The sequence below is a fragment of the Amia ocellicauda genome, chromosome 12 (genome assembly GCF_036373705.1).
Source record: "Amia ocellicauda isolate fAmiCal2 chromosome 12, fAmiCal2.hap1, whole genome shotgun sequence".
Taxonomy (NCBI): domain Eukaryota; kingdom Metazoa; phylum Chordata; class Actinopteri; order Amiiformes; family Amiidae; genus Amia; species Amia ocellicauda.
Genome location: NC_089861.1, coordinates 29,337,517 through 29,354,836, shown reverse-complemented (window position 1 = coordinate 29,354,836; position 17,320 = coordinate 29,337,517). Strand labels below are relative to the sequence as shown.

The 17,320-nt window shown below is 39.9% G+C and overlaps 1 protein-coding gene across 1 annotated transcript; it reads left to right on the top strand.

Annotated features, from left to right (window-relative positions):
* The first annotated feature begins 3,059 nt into the window (after positions 1 to 3,059).
* Positions 3,060 to 10,850, top strand: LOC136764051 (B-cell receptor CD22-like). The gene is made up of 6 exons (XM_066717880.1): positions 3,060 to 3,066; positions 4,126 to 4,395; positions 4,942 to 5,032; positions 8,308 to 8,353; positions 10,019 to 10,143; positions 10,781 to 10,850. Exons 1-6 carry the CDS (start codon positions 3,060 to 3,062, stop codon positions 10,848 to 10,850), a joined length of 609 nt encoding a protein of 202 aa, XP_066573977.1.
* The last annotated feature ends 6,470 nt before the right edge of the window (positions 10,851 to 17,320 follow it).

Here is a 17,320-nt window from a genome sequence, read left to right as displayed (position 1 = left end):
GCTTACAGTCCCTCTGACAAAGCTAATGGATAATTTATTATTATTATTATTATTATTATTATTATTATTATTATTATTATTATTATTATTATTATTATTATTATTATTATTACTTATTTAGTTTTATTTTACTTTTTAGTTATTACATTCTGCACATTTGGATACCCTATTATTATTAATAATAACAATAATGATAATAATGTATTGTTATTGATTTCATGAATATATATCTGATGCTCTGATGCAAACTTTTTAAAATTAAATTAATTAAAAGTTGCCCATCAGATATAGGTCCCCTAACAAGGCCATGTTTGCAACACAATCTCTGTAAGCTTGGATCAGGAGCTCCAGTTTTAACTCCTCATTCTGAGATGTGGCTGGATATATCAGAAACTGAAGGGCCATTTTCTACCCCCAGTATGGTGTCCATATTAGGACATCCTCACTCCTCAGTTTCAGTTGTCACACATCACTTTGCAATCAACCCTCAATAGGTTTACCTAACAAAATACAAGTGATACCTGATTTAAAATATGAGTGACCTCTGATACAAGATAGGAGTGATGCATGAGACAATAGATGAGCATGATGCTTGATGTCACCAATGGGTGATATCAAATATGAGTGATAACTGACAGCTGACTGCTAAAATTACTGAGGGTTAATCGCAAAACAAAGTGATTTTTTTGTATAGCGCCCTTCACAGGGTAGCCACAGAGTGCTTTACAGAGTGGAAAACAAACAACAAAAGTACAGCAAAATAAAAGAATGCATAAATAATACAATACAATGAATACAAAATAGACCTTTAAATGATCTATAATAAAGTAAATGAACATAAACAAATAAACCATTAGGCACAGAGGACAGAAAAACAAAAACACCTATGGATGGCATGTAGGAAAATGCAAATCTCTAGGGGTCCACAGCTTAAGGCCTAGGCCTAATGGTTGCCTCCCCTCCAGGGAATATAGATGTTACAGCAGCAGATCAGAAAGTTCTTAAATGGTGCTGTTGGCTGTGGTCTTCCCTCTGGTGGGGGCGTCTTGCCGACCATTGGGGTGGGGTTGGAACATCAACAGCGCTTGGGTGGCGATGGCTCATCAAGACCTTGGGGTGTGGGTGCACTGTTAGCCTTCTGTGGGGTGGGTTGTGCCTCGTCATGCTTCCTCAGCTGGGGACGAGGTGCCTCGTCAGCTTCTCAGAGGGGGCTATTGCTTGAAGACAAGAAGAAAATTGTGCTCAGGTACTGGTCATGCAATGCAGGACATCTCCAGAAACAATTGTGCATTGCATGTCCATTGCACACTGGCAGCAATATGGGCTGGAAAACCAGAGATTAAAGACTTTTAAGGCTGAGACAGATCTCTTACATTGGCTGGAAGATTGTTCCACAATTTCAAGGCCCTATATCTAAATGCTCTATCACCTGCGGTTTTCTTGTGTATTCGGTTCCACTGGCCTAAATGTCCATGCCATGCAGGGTGCGTCCATCCTTTTGTAAAACCTGGCCATTGTTGGAACTCCATCCTCTGTTGTGGGAGGAGGCAGGGCAATTGTCGGATAGTGTTTAGTTTTAAAAACAAAGACAGAGAACAACACGATGAGCGATAGAGCCTGACATGGAAAGGACTTTTGTGACTATTTTATTCTTTCTGCTTTACATGATTGGAGACAGAGTAATGCATATACGTTTCTGTTAAGAAATGTTAGGTAGAGCTAAACGTGTATAGACAAAATTTTATTCAGACAAGCGTTACGTTACCGTAAGAAATCTTTTCTATGTGCAACAATAACAATTCATATTTGCTATTTATTATTATTAGTTGATATCTTTAAACAGAAGGAGTTTAAGAAGTTACTGGACGTTGGAGGTTCAAGACGCAACTTCCAGAAAGAAGGGCTATTGCTTGAAACGACCTGTAACAAATTTTATTTAAAACTCTTTTTGCAGATCAGTCTTTTGATTTTGTTACTAGTATACATGGCAGTAGTAGTTTGACATTTATTTAATTATTTATTAAGTATTTTTTAATGTATTTAAACCTAATAGGGTAGACTAACACTATGTGATGACAAGTTCAGTTAAGTCCTCTCCTGGCCCGAGCCAGCACTAGGTAAGGAGCAGGGTCGAAATTGCCAGTGGGTTAGGTACTGCACCGCACCAGCCTGGTTCCGGGCCGGATATGCCAGTGGAAAAGGAGTACAAGAGGCAGAATGGCTGTGTGCTGTAGATAAACCAGGCAGTGGGAGGATCTGCCTGAGTGACAGCACACAGAGGCCTATGGGCAACTTTTAGAATAATCACTCATGAGTTCCACATGTAATGTGCAATATCCCTTCCCCCTTTGTGTAGTATTCTCAATAACAAACTTGTGCAAACTTTTTAATCACCATTTATTGTAATATGTTTAAATTGTGAAAGTAAGCACTGATCAAAGCACATCACATTTAAGTTTCCCCTCAGAGGCTGAACCTTATGGAGAGCAGGATGACAAGACCATCTCGACTAATGTAGGAAGGACCTGCCTATGTAACACTGCTGCTGTACTTCAGATTTAGCCATTTAAATATGTCAATGAAAGCAGCACCTCTGGTTGAACTGAAACTCGCATGTTAACCCAGTCAGTGAGAGCTGCAGCAGATCTCCCTAAAAAGGTCAAGAACTCAGATTAGTCACTTAGAAACATTGCAGCAGTTTCCCCCATTTAAAAAGCATGTTTCAGACGTTCTGAACTCAAATCTCTTATCTGTTCATTTTATAAAGATCTGCCCTTGGGAGTTAAAGTGACGTCCACAGGAAGTGACGAGATTATTCTGGGATACAATGTGACCCTGACCTGCAGCACACAGAGCTGCTCTCCAACACAGACAGAGTTCACCTGGTTTAAGGATGGCCGGCCCACCTACAACACCACATCAAACACATTGCGCTTTAATCCTGTTTCCTATCAAGACTATGGAAACTACTCCTGTGCTTCAAAAGACAATACAAGTATACAGTCTCCTCAGATCACTTTGGATATTAAATGTGAGTATAATCTTTACACTTAGTTGAAATGAGACGTGGGGTCTCCTTTCACATGCAACACATGTATTTATAGCTCTATGCCTGTGAAAACAAAGTAAAAGTTCAGTTAACTTGTTATCCAATACAGTAGCTTCCTGCCTCTTAATTTCCCTTTGAACTCTAACGTTTAAGAGGACTGGAGAATGTCCAGCACCGCTGTTAAACACCCCATACACTGTGGACATAATATTGACATTTAGTGAAACCAGGACATTATTGGTGGATTTGCCTGTATTCTAAACTTATATTTTCCAATGTGCCATATAATCAATAAGATATATATTTTTCTAATGTAAGTAAAAAAACAAAAAAACAAACAAAAAAAAACAATCAGTGTTATTGCAACACTCAAAGTAGCACAATACTGCTAAGCCAGAGTAATTTGTTTATTATTTAAATGGGAGGCAAAGCCAAGAGTCTACAAATAATGTGTAGAACCGTCTCAGAAATAAGTGGAGAAGTCGCGGAGATAAAGCAAATAGAACTTTAATCAAGCCGGCTCGGAAGCCCCACATCAGAAATAATTCCTTCAGTGAGACTTAATGTTTACAAACATGAGTACAGCTTTATAGGAAAAATGACGTAACATCTTATGGCCGTTCATCCAATCAGAAGATACAGGTCCGGGTCCGTTTTACGATCTGTCCTCCCGTGAAGAGGTGATGGATCCAAAGCAGATGTCCGTCTTTGATGTGCACTAGGAAGATGCGATCCCACGGTCGTCATTTACCTAGTGTCAATCGCCCATTAAAAGAAACAATTTCTGCCTATCTTGAGAAACGATTAAGTCATAAACAAATTCTCAGCAGACATCTGTAGGCTATTTCAGCACTGTGTAATCTTTCATTACTGACAGGAGTTTCTAACAAATCGACCTTGTTGACCCTTTACTTGTCCTGCTAAATCGAATCTGCTCAGTCTGTATACAAAACTATTTCTAATGCTAGTATTAATATAAAACATTATATAATTATCACAAAACACTTTCTTCAACATCCTATACAGAGTCTTCAAATGCATATGTCATATTATAGATTTATTTGTTTTCCTTCCAGATGCCCCAAAGGACACCTCAGTGTCAGTCAGCCCCTCTGGTGAAATAGTGGAAGGCAGTTCTGTCACCCTGACCTGCAGCAGCAATGCAAACCCACCAGTGCAGAACTACACCTGGTTTAAGACCAATGGAGCTGCTGTCTGGGAGAAAGGATCAGGGCAGAGTTTCACCATTACAAACATCAGCCCTGGAGACAGTGGGCAGTACTACTGTGAAGCACAGAATAGGATTGGCGCTCACAACTCTACAGTTACAACTCTCACTATAAGAGGTATAGTATGTGAGATTAAAATTAATATTAAAAATGTACTCTACAGCGAGCAGAAATCGAACAAGGTCTGAAAATACAGGCCATAGATATTCTGTTCTCTTGCTGATGGTGCTCATTCTACATGTGAAAAATAATGTGATAAGTAGCAAAGGATGTGTGGTTATAAATATAATAATTCTGCCCTATCTTGTGCAAACTACTAACAAGTGTCAAACACCTCTATCAAAACAGACTGTGAAACACTAAACTATTAATCGATTTTGAGTCACTTTAGTAAGTCTTGTCTAATCTACTGAAAAACAACAGCACAGTCAGGAAATACAACAGTATGAGCACACAGGGAAGGGAGCGTGGTGTGTAAATTGCTGAGCAGAGGCATCGGACCAGCACGGGCTGTTTGTTGATTAAAGGACACATTGTTCGGTTTCCTGTTTTCAAAATACTTACGTGTTTTTTACAGTTCCATCTTCTACATTATCACCCCAGAGTTGAATTTAAACAATAGTATTCTTTAACGTCTTATTCCTTTTTTCCCCTCTATTCCAGGTAACCTGAATTTAGCCCTGATTCCTGCAGTGTCAGGGATGGTGCTATTCATCAGTATTGTAGCACTGGTGGTTTTCATTGTGGTCAATAGGTGAGTTGGTTCAGAAACAAGTTAACTATGTGCTGCTAGACGTGGCAACAAGCATCCATCACGCCCACTAAGGAAATACTTTGTTTTCAGAAGAGGAGGTGTGTGCTTGACATGTAGACAGAAAGGGAAGATAAATGCATCAGAATATACATCAACTACATTATGATAGAATCTCAATTGGTGTGTGGGATCAAGAAGGAATTAAAGTTGTATTAGCAGCATGGAGTGAATTCCACATTCAGATACAATTACTGGTTAAAGTTAATATCCGAGTGTATAACAAACTTTCCAGAAATCTTGCCAAACATGGATTTAACATGACCCCGCTTCAGTGATATGAAAAGTTTAAATAAAAACTTTAGGCAGAGTACAAAAATCTAAGGACAATTATCAGAATGGAAGTGATTTTATGGTCATCCTGTGAATGATGTGCAGGATCTGTTGTACAACAGCTCAGCAGGGACCATCAGTATGAAGAAGAACGATAGGTATTTCTCTGAAAAAAAAGACAGCAATTACCAAAAGGGAAAAGCCTTCTGACTGCCAATCAGTGAATCTTGTACCAAAGCCGCCTAATTGGGGCCCTGCAGGGGGAAAACCCGCCCCCTGCCGTCTGTGAAAAGTCTCCTCCTGTCAGCTGCCACCTGCCATTTCTTCATCAAAAGGATCATCCGTCCGAGACACCCCTGAAGGGTAATGGCTGTCTTTCATTTTCAGTGAACTTAGGTTATGATAATAACCTCACGGCACCTGAGGGTAAGCCATCTGGAGTACCCGAGTGCCCAGGGCCTGTGCCATTGTGTAGTGTGCTGTGATGTGATCAGGCATGGGAACATTAGCAGTCTCATAGGTGAGCCAGATCGTGACCGCCACCCAGTGTGCCAGTCGTTGTTTGGAAACAAACCCTCTGGTGGTAGACCTGTAGCAGACAAAAAGCTGGTGGGATCTGCGGCAGTGTGCAGTCCGCTCCATATAACACTTTAGGGCCCTCACGGGACATAGTGTGTGCAGTCTGTGGTCTTTATATGACACGTGTGGAGGGGGGTGACATGACTCCAGGACTATAGGCTGATTGATGTGAAACACCGACACGACCTTAGGTAGGAAGGCCAGGTTCGTCCACAGAGTGACTCTGTCGTTACTTCTCGAGAAGATCAGACAGGCTTTATCCATCGACAAGGCATGAATTTAACTGATTCTCCTTGCTGACATTATTGTTACAAGGAAGGCAACCTTGAGCAAGAGAAAGCGGAGCTCCGTTGAGGAAATGGGCTCAAAGGGAGCTCCGCTGAGCCACTGTAGAACTAATTCAAAGTCACAGGCTGGAATTGTTTTTCACTGGTGGTCTCGCACCCTTCAGGAATTGGGTCACCAGGAAGTTTCTGGGGAGACATTGTCAATCTTATCATGGCATGCTGAAATAGCAACCTTCAGAGTGGATGCAGATCGACGTTTCTCTTGCAGCTGCTGCAGGAAGTACAGAATTGTCAACATGGTGCATGACACTGGATCCACATGTCTGGCTAGGCACCAGTTTTGGTAGGCAGACCACTTATCAGTATATTGAGCTCTGGTAGAGGGGGCTCTGGCCCTGGTTGCTTTCAGGGACCAGATGCACAGTTGGGTTGGGTTGGGGTGCCAAAGGAGTCTGTCCGCCTGACTGAGCAAGTCTTTGCATAGCAGGAGCTGCCAGGGTTCTGTCGACGATGAACGTTGCTCAATCCGTCAAAGTCAAGTATCGATCGCTGTTTATTGATGTGGGGGGGGCGACGTCGAGATGATTGATGTTGAGCAAGAATCCTCTGAGTCCTCATGTCTCTAGATCCAGACGAATTTGTTAAGTTCATAAATATGTTCTTATTAGGACTTAAGGTGCTGTATACTGTACGTGCGTTTACTGTAATGGGATTACTGAAATACGTATGTTTTAATCAAACTTGCACTTTTGCAAGTTTTAACATTTATAAATGTTAATGACTGAAATGTGTACGCTTTAGTTAAATTATAACCTGCTATAATGTAGCTGCTGTTACTGTATGATTATTCCTGAAATGTGTGTATTTTGTTTCAACTGTAACTTGTTTAAGGGTGTCTCCTGAGTAAATTAAACATAAGATGGCAAAAAGTGTCATTTGCAGATACAAATCTGTACTAAGAGTAATGAGTTAAGGGAGTCAAGTTGTGACGTTTAAAAGGCATATCTACTAGCACATTTCTTGATAATAATAATAATAATAATAATAATAATAATAATAATAATAATAATAATAATAATAATAATAATAATATCCAAATAGCACTACTTTATTGTTGCACATGGAAAAGTTCTTCTTACGGTGACGAGAAACCTGGGTATTTATTATGCGGTCTCCAATCATGTAAAGCAGAAAGGATAAAATAGCCACAAAAGTCCTTTCCACATCAGGCTCTATCGCTCGTAGTGTTGTTTTCTGTCTGTGTTTTTAAACAAACAAAACAAAAAACAAACCTATCCCACAGTCGCTCTGGGAACAATGGCCAGGTTATACAAAAAGCTCAGGAACGCGACACTTCGGCAGTGGAAACAAGGCATAAGTGTCTCACACCGGCCCAGTGACCAAATTTAATTTTACCGGCTTGCCCAGTCACTCTCTTTGAACCACTGAGTATTTCCCAATAGCGATCAGAGAGAGCGGATTGAGACAGACAGTACTTTTAAACAGCACCACTACCTGTCGCTAGTACAGCACACTCGCCTCAGTAAGCAAGGGCTGCTGGAAGGATTCCTGATACCATGAATTTAATACAAAGAGACCCTCATCTTGTCACCAACTGTAACCTCAAAGACCTCAAAGGAAAGAAAGTCCACATTGTAACCGTGACTCAGCGCTCCTGAGAGTGCTCATTCTTTTATATTGAACATGCTGTACTTTCCCAGTGTGCTCTCTCAGAGCCTCTTAGTCATGTAACGGCCCCCAAAGTGTCATACTTTAAAAAAATAAAACACTTTAATACAATAATTATTAAGGATTCCTTACACTTCATCAATACTTGGGAATCAAAGTCCACTGTATCTTTCCACAATTATCAAGTTTTTCAGGGGAATGAGAAATGCTTGAAGGCCGCAGTCTGCAAAAGCTGCTGAAGCAACATTGTTAGGGACCATTGAAACATTAGTTTTATACCAGATTATTCCACAACAAGCCTGACTACATCTGGAATTTAATGGCAGTGGAGGCTACCCTGTAGACACGATTCACACTCTTGATACATCTTCCATCTTTTGTTGTCTAAAGGAGGAAGCCTGGTCCTTCTGAAGAGAAGATAGACATGGGGACTCAGGTAAAGGCTTGGACATTAACACTGATTAAAATAGGAAATGGCATTTTACACGTTAAGGTATATATATATATATACACTCACCTAAAGGATTATTAGGAACACCATACTAATACTGTGTTTGACCCCCTTTCGCCTTCAGAACTGCCTTAATTCTACGTGGCATTGATTCAACAAGGTGCTGAAAGCATTCTTTAGAAATGTTGGCCCATATTGATAGGATAGCACCTTGCAGTTGATGGAGATTTGTGGGATGCACATCCAGGGCACGAAGCTCCCGTTCCACCACATCCCAAAGATGCTCTATTGGGTTGAGATCTGGTGACTGTGGGGGCCAGTTTAGTACAGTGAACTCATTGTCATGTTCAAGAAACCAATTTGAAATGATTCGACCTTTGTGACATGGTGCATTATCCTGCTGGAAGTAGCCATCAGAGGATGGGTACATGGTGGTCATAAAGGGATGGACATGGTCAGAAACAATGCTCAGGTAGGCCGTGGCATTTAAACGATGCCCAATTGGCACTAAGGGGCCTAAAGTGTGCCAAGAAAACATCCCCCACACCATTACACCACCAATTACCAGCTTGCACAGTGGTAACAAGGCATGATGGATCCATGTTCTCATTCTGTTTACGCCAAATTCTGACTCTGACCATCTGAATGTCTCAACAGAAATCGAGACTCATCAGACCAGGCAACATTTTTCCAGTCTTCAACTGTCCAATTTTGGTGAGCTTGTGCAAATTGTAGCCTCTTTTTCCGATTTGTAGTGGAGATGAGTGGTACCCGGTGGGGTCTTCTGCTGTTGTAGCCCATCCACCTCAAGGTTGTACGTGTTGTGGCTTCACAAATGCTTTGCTGCATACCTCGGTTGTAACGAGTGGTTATTTCAGTCAAAGTTGCTCTTCTATCAGCTTGAATCAGTCGGCCCATTCTCCTCTGACCTCTAGCATCAACAAGGCATTTTCGCCCACAGGACTGCCGCATACTGGATGTTTTTCCCTTTTCACACCATTCTTTGTAAACCCTAGAAATGGTTGTGCGTGAAAATCCCAGTAACTGAGCAGATTGTGAAATACTCAGACCGGCCCGTCTGGCACCAACAACCATGCCACGCTCAAAATTGCTTAAATCACCTTTCTTTCCCATTCAGACATTCAGTTTGGAGTTCAGGAGATTGTCTTGACCAGGACCACACCCCAAAATGCATTGAAGCAACTGCCATGTGATTGGTTGGTTAGATAATTGCATTAATGAGAAATTGAACAGGTGTTCCTAATAATCCTTTAGGTGAGTGTATAATATGCACACATAAACACACACCCAGTAGGTAGTATCACATACATATTTTTTTTAACAAATAAGCATTCCTTAAATGAAGGACAGAGAGAGCTGAAATATGGAAACCCTTGGCTCTCCTCTCTCTTTGTTCCCCTCATTTCAAAACGCACACAAGCAGTGCTGATTCATACACACACTACTGCAGGAGACCAAGTTTAAAGAGTCAATCGCTGGTCAGTGTCCCTATAGCCCTTCCAGGAAATGCCACAATAGCATTGAGCATGAACATTTCCTCTCCCTGGTGCCGTCCTCCCCAAATGGACAACCTTTCCAATTACATGGACAGGACTGACAGTGCATTGCTGTATACTAACTTTCTTAAAGGGGGTGGCAGAAGAGAATATGGCTGTTTCTCAGAACCTGGGCGGAGAGAAAGGCCAGAGCGCTGCAGTACCAGAGGAAGATCTCAACTACGCCGCCATTCACTTCCAAGCCAAGACACCAGCAGGGCAAGTCTGCACATTTCTGTGATGTTTAAATGCGCTTACGTGATTGTGCTGCCAAGGCTATTAGGACAGTACAAGCAGGGTCACGATATGACAGTTAGGTAAGTTACCACTTTAAATCACTTGGGTTTATGTGTGAATGCAATTTAAACCACACAAATCAAAAGGCCCAAAGCAGTATTTGGCCCATCAACAGAGTATTAATCAAAACACTGAAGTTTGTGTTCTCAATAAAAGTTCCTGTTGTGGTTAACCCTGCATTTTTCAGAGGACCTCCATCATTCCTGCCATTGGTGGCGAAGTCTAACAACGATATGGCAAACAAAAAGCCTGTATCGTTACAATACATTAAATACTTGTACAACAGAGTGGCAGTGCAAAGTTTACTCTCACACACGGTTTTAAGTCAGCTGGAATTCTTAGTTTCTGTTATGAGCTGAATCAACAAACGGAATGGACATTGATAAATAGGAATATTTTGGTGGAGTGAACTGAATACATATATCTGAGAATAACTGAAGGATGGAGATAGTCTGAGCTGCAGCAGGATATTCTGGCACCTCCTTTAGCTCTGATCAGTGGAATCCTAGGGATTATTTTCCCAAATATGTAACAAATCTCTGTTCTGCTTATTTTTAAGGAATGGATCCACCCAACCAGAGGAGGATGACCCCTCAGTGATCTATAGTGCAGTGAAAGGTCAATCATAAAGATCCTGCAGACCACTGCTCACAGCTTCAGCACCGTCCACAGGGCTGTTTATGAGGCTCACCTATGAGAGTCTGATCTATTTTTAGGCATCATATCTGTGTAAATAAAAGCCTTTCTTACAACATTTAGAAAATCAGAAAACTGCATGTTCATGTGAATTCCAATTGTACTCAAGGTCATGATCAATTGAAATGGATGAGGCTGAGGCTCAACAGTGGTGTTATACAAATTTTCATATACAAGTACCTGTTTGTTTTGAGGTGATCCTCAGTTCTGCAATGGGAGCAGTAATCCAGTCCGTCTCACACTGCTGACAGGATTCAGGACATGATCCCCCTTTCTTACACATTCAGAACCGACTGGTACCAGCTTTTTATATCGTATGGTATTTTCACTGAAAAATACAAACACGCATTTCAGTAATGTCATTAATACAGTGGTGGTTCATTAAAAAAAGATAAAGTTCTACGTGACCTTAAAATAACTTGGGAGTTTGAATATCAAAATTGGGAGGCTTATCTTGGAAATAATCAACATGTTATTTTTGCTTCTCTATTATCCTTCTTTAACCATGCACTTCATGATTTTGGCAAGACGGTGATCAACACATTTAAAAGCAACATATAAGATTGATTAAAAATAACACATTTGTATATTTATAAATAAATAATTAAACTATGTCCTCGGGTCAGCACTAGCACTGATGTCCCTGTTCCAGTCGGGGGTCAATTCATGAGATGTTTTAAAAGTAACCGACGAATGGTATTTACAGTTTAAACGATTAAACAACAGAAGCACTGCAAACAAATAATACACTCTGATTATTATTATTATCCAGTATTCGTATAAAAAATAACACATAAACATGCCTTAAATTAAACGATGTGTGTGGGGATAGGGGGAGTATATGAATAGGATAACACACTATAAAATCACTCATTATTGTGTTTATGATGTGCTAATAATAATAATAATAAAGTAGGAATTATTTCAAAGAGAGAAGTGGAAACTGGATGTTTTACAGAAAAACTAAATTCTAACAAAACATAGAAAGACAGCAAAAATACACATTACCTGCACAGATCATCACTGGATCTAACTGAAATGTTCTGCAGAGCAGCTTACATTTGAAATTCCATTGGAGTCCAAGCAGAAATGATGTAATGTGATGATGTCACAGCACATTCAAATTGTATTATTTTCTGATTGGATGTTCGATTTATTGATCCAGGAACAATATTTGTTGTTGTGTTTTTTTTACCCAGGATCACACTTCACTCAACAAAATTAGGATGTGCTGACTGACATATTAGGGTTTCTCTCTTTTTCCCCCTTTTCTTATGCTCTCATCAGAATCTAAGTCCTGGTATTGGTCAAGGACAATGACTTACTATTGATCACAGGCACAGGTTGTTGAAAGAATATTAATATGACCCCCCCCCAAAAAAAAAGAAAAAAAATCAGGCTCCAAAAAAAAAGTCCATAGGCGACTTGTCCCCCCTCCTCCCAATATTGAGAGAGCATCAATTTGACCCCTCAATAACTCCCCCCCCACACACACACACTTACACTTCTGAAACAAAAACAAAACTTGCGTGTCTGCTTTGAATTAGCATACAATAACCACACATTTACTTTATCTAACCAAACAGTCAGTATGTAGAAAGTGGTTTAATAATGATCCACTTTCTTCCAAAATAGCTTTAAGTTGTCTATTTGTATTAGTTTTTATATATGATAACATATTTCAATTACAATACTGTCCCGTAGCATAATAAAATATCTGCATCTGTGACATATAACACAGGGCACCCAATTGGGCTGATGATGCAAGTGTGATAAGAGGTGCCCTTTAGGAATTATTTAAAACCTTGGTGCACACACACATATGAAACACTCACACATCTGCCTATGAAACTCGCACACATTCATATGCAATGTTCACAAAAATATATGAAACACTCACACACACACTGTCCTGATTAATTGGATATAACTGAATGATTGGAGTTGGTCTCAAATACATTTACAAATTAAGAAAAAAATAATATATATATATATATATATATATATATATATATATATATATATATATATACACAAAACAAATGTATGTGTGTGTGTGTTTGTGTGTGTGTGTTCTATGACTATACAATAAGTTATTGCATTAATGGTTACAAATGCTCATGATGAGGATGTATGAAGGGGTTGAATTGTTGGGAACCAATTCTCACAGGACAAATTAATGGGGACGAATTGTCATGGACCTTCCAGATACAATGAATATAACAGATATAACTGCTGGATATACTGAAATTCTGTGTATAATGTGAAATCTCTTGCACACAAACGTATGAAAAAACACATCCATATGAGAATTTCATTTTTGGTCTTGTCAGGCAGTTGTTTAATCCACCCCAATGTAATCTGTGCTTGATACTGCATTTATTACTTGTTGTTACATGTACTGGACTGGTAATGCATTTTTATATTATTACACTGTAACAAGGGATGAGTTTAAGGTCATCAGTAACATCACAAAGGTTTACACCATTTTACATGAATATGTAAAGTAAATAACACACACTACATGTAACTAAGTCATTCTACTTGTTGTTAAGTGTACGCAAGCTTGTGCTGTAATTACATCATCGATACTAGTATTTAATCTTTAACTATACATAAACTACATGTCAATTCACCCTTGTTACTATGTAATTACAGTGTAAGTAAACTGTAATAAGGGTACTGTGTTATAAAGAGTTTCCACATTTGTATTATTTCATTATAGATTAGGGAAGGGATTTTATAGTATATGGCCTGGGGTATGAAAGGCATTTTAAACTGGTTTTAGTGATTAATAATTGTCCCTCTGTGTATTGTGTATTGTATATTGATTGCTCGGTCTTTAATTGATCTGTGTTCCATGGTTAATAAATATATCTTCTTTGATTAACCCTGGTGTCCTGTTGGTGTGCCAAGATCTAAGCGTCCTTTGCAGGGAGGGTGTGGTATGTTCTTCAGGGAGTTCTCTCAGTGGCACATGGCACGGGACAAACGTACATAACCATGAGCTATTGTCATTCAGATACACTTGCCAAAACCCTGATGAGGAATCTCCACTCTTGCCATCTCTTTTTAAGAATGTTCCCTCTTTATGTATCGGTTGAGATCTTTGGGGTCCATATGTAATGGGGTTCATAGTATAAATAGTTTAATGAAATGAAAAGATGCTGATCTGATAAGATACAGCCAAAATGTTGCAATGGACAAATTGTTTGAATTTATCATTACAGTTATTGTTTTATTAGTAAGTACTTTCTATTGGCCTAGGACTTTAAACTGGAGTTTTCCTTTTTATCTGGTATCAAATATCAGAAGAAATAATAATTGCTGAATAAAGTCCTATTATCTAGTGACCCCCACACATACAACCCACAGCGGTCAAATCCTCTGAAAACAAGACCGGGTTGATGCGCAAGTTACTACAATACTTTAACTAATACAAATTCAGATTAGCGGTGAGGTTGATCTGCATGAATTAACCTTGAGGGTGTTTAGTTTTATACAAATATAGGTTTATTAAAAATATGAATATACAACATGTATTTGCAAAGATAGGATAGAGACAAGCAGGGTGGATAATATTAAAAGTAAGAGTGAGAGGAGATTTATCCACTACCAAGGGCGTCACTAGACAGGGGCTGACAGTGATTTCTCCAGTAAGAACTGGGGGGGCTGACGGTGTATTCGTATTAACTTTTTGCACGTCAGTATAATATAATCGCGCAGAAATGCCATTATGGGAAATAATCTGAATTGGATCAAAAGACCCGGGACTATTACTAAGAGACCCGGGGCTTAAGCCCAGAAAGCCCGTGTCTAACGACGCCGATGTCCAATACTCGAGTTTTGACTTGAGGCACAAAACATGTAAAATAACAAACAAGTCTTATGATTACGCTAGCCGTTCCTACACTTTAGATCCCATACACAACTAAGTTTTATGCAATTGTGGTTTACCTAATTCTTGACTAGTACACAAAATATACTACCTGTGTGGTTTACTGAGATTCAATGTGAAAAATTGTTCAAATGTTACTTGGAGTTTCTAACTCTTTATATTGTCAAGTTTTAGTTCTAACAATTACATTTTCAATTCCCTCAAAGCATGATCTTACAGTTGATATCAAACAAGTCAGGTGTTCTTTTTCGGTTAAATTTGAGTCTTCTTGGAATTCCAGGGGGGCTGGTCTGATGCCCATGTCAGTGGAGGATCAATTAGGATGTGTGAATAATTCTGTTACCAAATGTTAAAGTTGCATTGTATGTGAAATATAAATGGTCCAATGGTTGTTTTAGCTAGTGCTCTTTCTTTAAAGACCAAACATGGCTTGAGCATGTTTTGGTTCTGAGGTAGAATTACTTCAGTGTCATTAACTTAGTTTTAAGTCACCTTTTCTTGTTTGTTATCAAACTCAGGAAGAAGCTGGGTAACACTTCTGTTACCAGCATGTAGTTTATACAGTGAGGGAAAAAAGTATTTGATCCCCAGCTGATTTTGTACGTTTGCCCACTGACAAAGAAATGATCAGTCTATAATTTTAATGATAGGTGTATTTTAACAGTGAGAGACAGAATAACAACAAAAAAATCCAGAAAAACGCATTTCAAAAAAGTTATAAATTGATTTGCATGTTAATGAGGGAAATAAGTATTTGATCCCCTATCAATCAGCAAGATTTCTGGCTCCCAGGTGTCTTTTATACAGGTAACGAGCTGAGATTAGGAGCTCTCTCTTAAAGGGAGTGCTCCTAATCTCAGCTCGTAACCTGTATAAAAGACACCTGTCCACAGAAGCAATCAATCAGATTCCAAACTCTCCACCATGGCCAAGACCAAAGAGCTGTCCAAGGATGTCAGGGACTAGATTGTAGACCTACACAAGGCTGGAATGGGCTACAAGACCATCGCCAAGCAGCTTGGTGAGAAGGTGACAACAGTTGGTGCGATTATTCCCAAATGGAAGAAACACAAAATAACTGTCAGTCTCCCTCGGTCTGGGGCTCCATGTAAGATCTCACCTCGTGGAGTTTCAATGATCATGAGAACGGTGAGAAATCAGCCCAGAACTACACGGGAGGATCTTGTTAATGATCTCAAGGCAGCTGGGACCATAATCACCAAGAAAACAATTGGTAACACACTACGCCGTGAAGGACTGAAATCCTGCAGCGCCCACAAGGTCCCCCTGCTCAAGAAAGCACATGTACAGGCCCGTCTGAAATTTGCCAATGAGCATCTGAATGATTCAGAGGAGAACTGGGTGAAAGTGTTGTGGTCAGATGAGACCAAAATCGAGCTCTTTGGCATCAACTCAACTCGCCATGTTTGGAGGAGGAGGAGGAATGACCCCAAGAACACCATCCCCACTGTCAAACATGGCCATGTACCGTCAAATCTTGGGTGAGAACCTCCTTCCCTCAGCCAGGGCATTGAAAATGGGTCGTGGATGGGTATTCCAGCATGACAATGACCCAAAACACACAGCCAAGGCAACAAAGGAGTGGCTCAAGAAGAAGCACATTAAGGTCCTGGAGTGGCCTAGCCAGTCTCCAGACCTTAATCCCATAGAAAATCTGTGGAGGGAGCTGAAGGTTCGATTTGCCAAATGTCAGCCTTGAAACCTTAATGACTTGCAAACATGCAAATCAAATTATAACTTTTTTGAAATGCGTTTTTCTGGATTTTTTTGTTGTTATTCTGTCTCTCACTGTTAAAATACACCTACCATTAAAATTATAGACTGATCATTTCTTTGTCAGTGGGCAAACGTACAAAATCAGCAGGGGGATCAAATACTTTTTTCCCTCACTGTATTTGGGTTTGTTGATCTGGTCTATGGAATATGTAAAGTACCTTGAATGTCTGAGTTTCAGAAAATAAATCTTCAGTTGGAATGTGATGCTAGTCTCTCTGGAGACATTTGTCAGTTGGGGTGGCCTTCCAGCATGGGCGTGTTATTTGTCGTACTTTGGTGAGCACAGGCCTGTTGTATAACACATAACTTCAAAGCTGTCTCCATAAGTCCTTTAACACAAGCCTAAATTTCTCAGTTAGGAAGGTATATGCATTTCTGTATATATTTGCCATAATAAGGTCGTATGATTTACAATAGTGTACATGAGTTCGTTACAGGTGACGTTATACCTCTGTCAAATCATTGCAGTGATAAGCCTCCGATGCCAGGAGACCCGGTCTTTTGGCATAGCGAGCTCAACTGGGTGGACCCGCTGCAGTGCAAATCCCAAGCTCTGACCCTCACCAGCTACACATGCATATATGCAAGGCTCCATCGTTCTTTCCCACGATCACTCAGTCTGTGGGTTCTTCTGCTTTGACAATCAACCTCATGTCAGCCATCCGATCTACCTCCATTTTCCACTTCTCTTTGAGTGCAACAGGTATC

Excerpts from the sequence above, each read along its gene's own strand:
- LOC136764051 (XM_066717880.1), top strand. Across the intron at positions 5,033-8,307 it reads GTTTTCATTGTGGTCAATAG|GAGGAAGCCTGGTCCTTCTG; the intron begins GTGAGTTGGTTC and ends TGTTGTCTAAAG. Across the intron at positions 10,144-10,780 it reads CAAGCCAAGACACCAGCAGG|GAATGGATCCACCCAACCAG; the intron begins GCAAGTCTGCAC and ends CTTATTTTTAAG.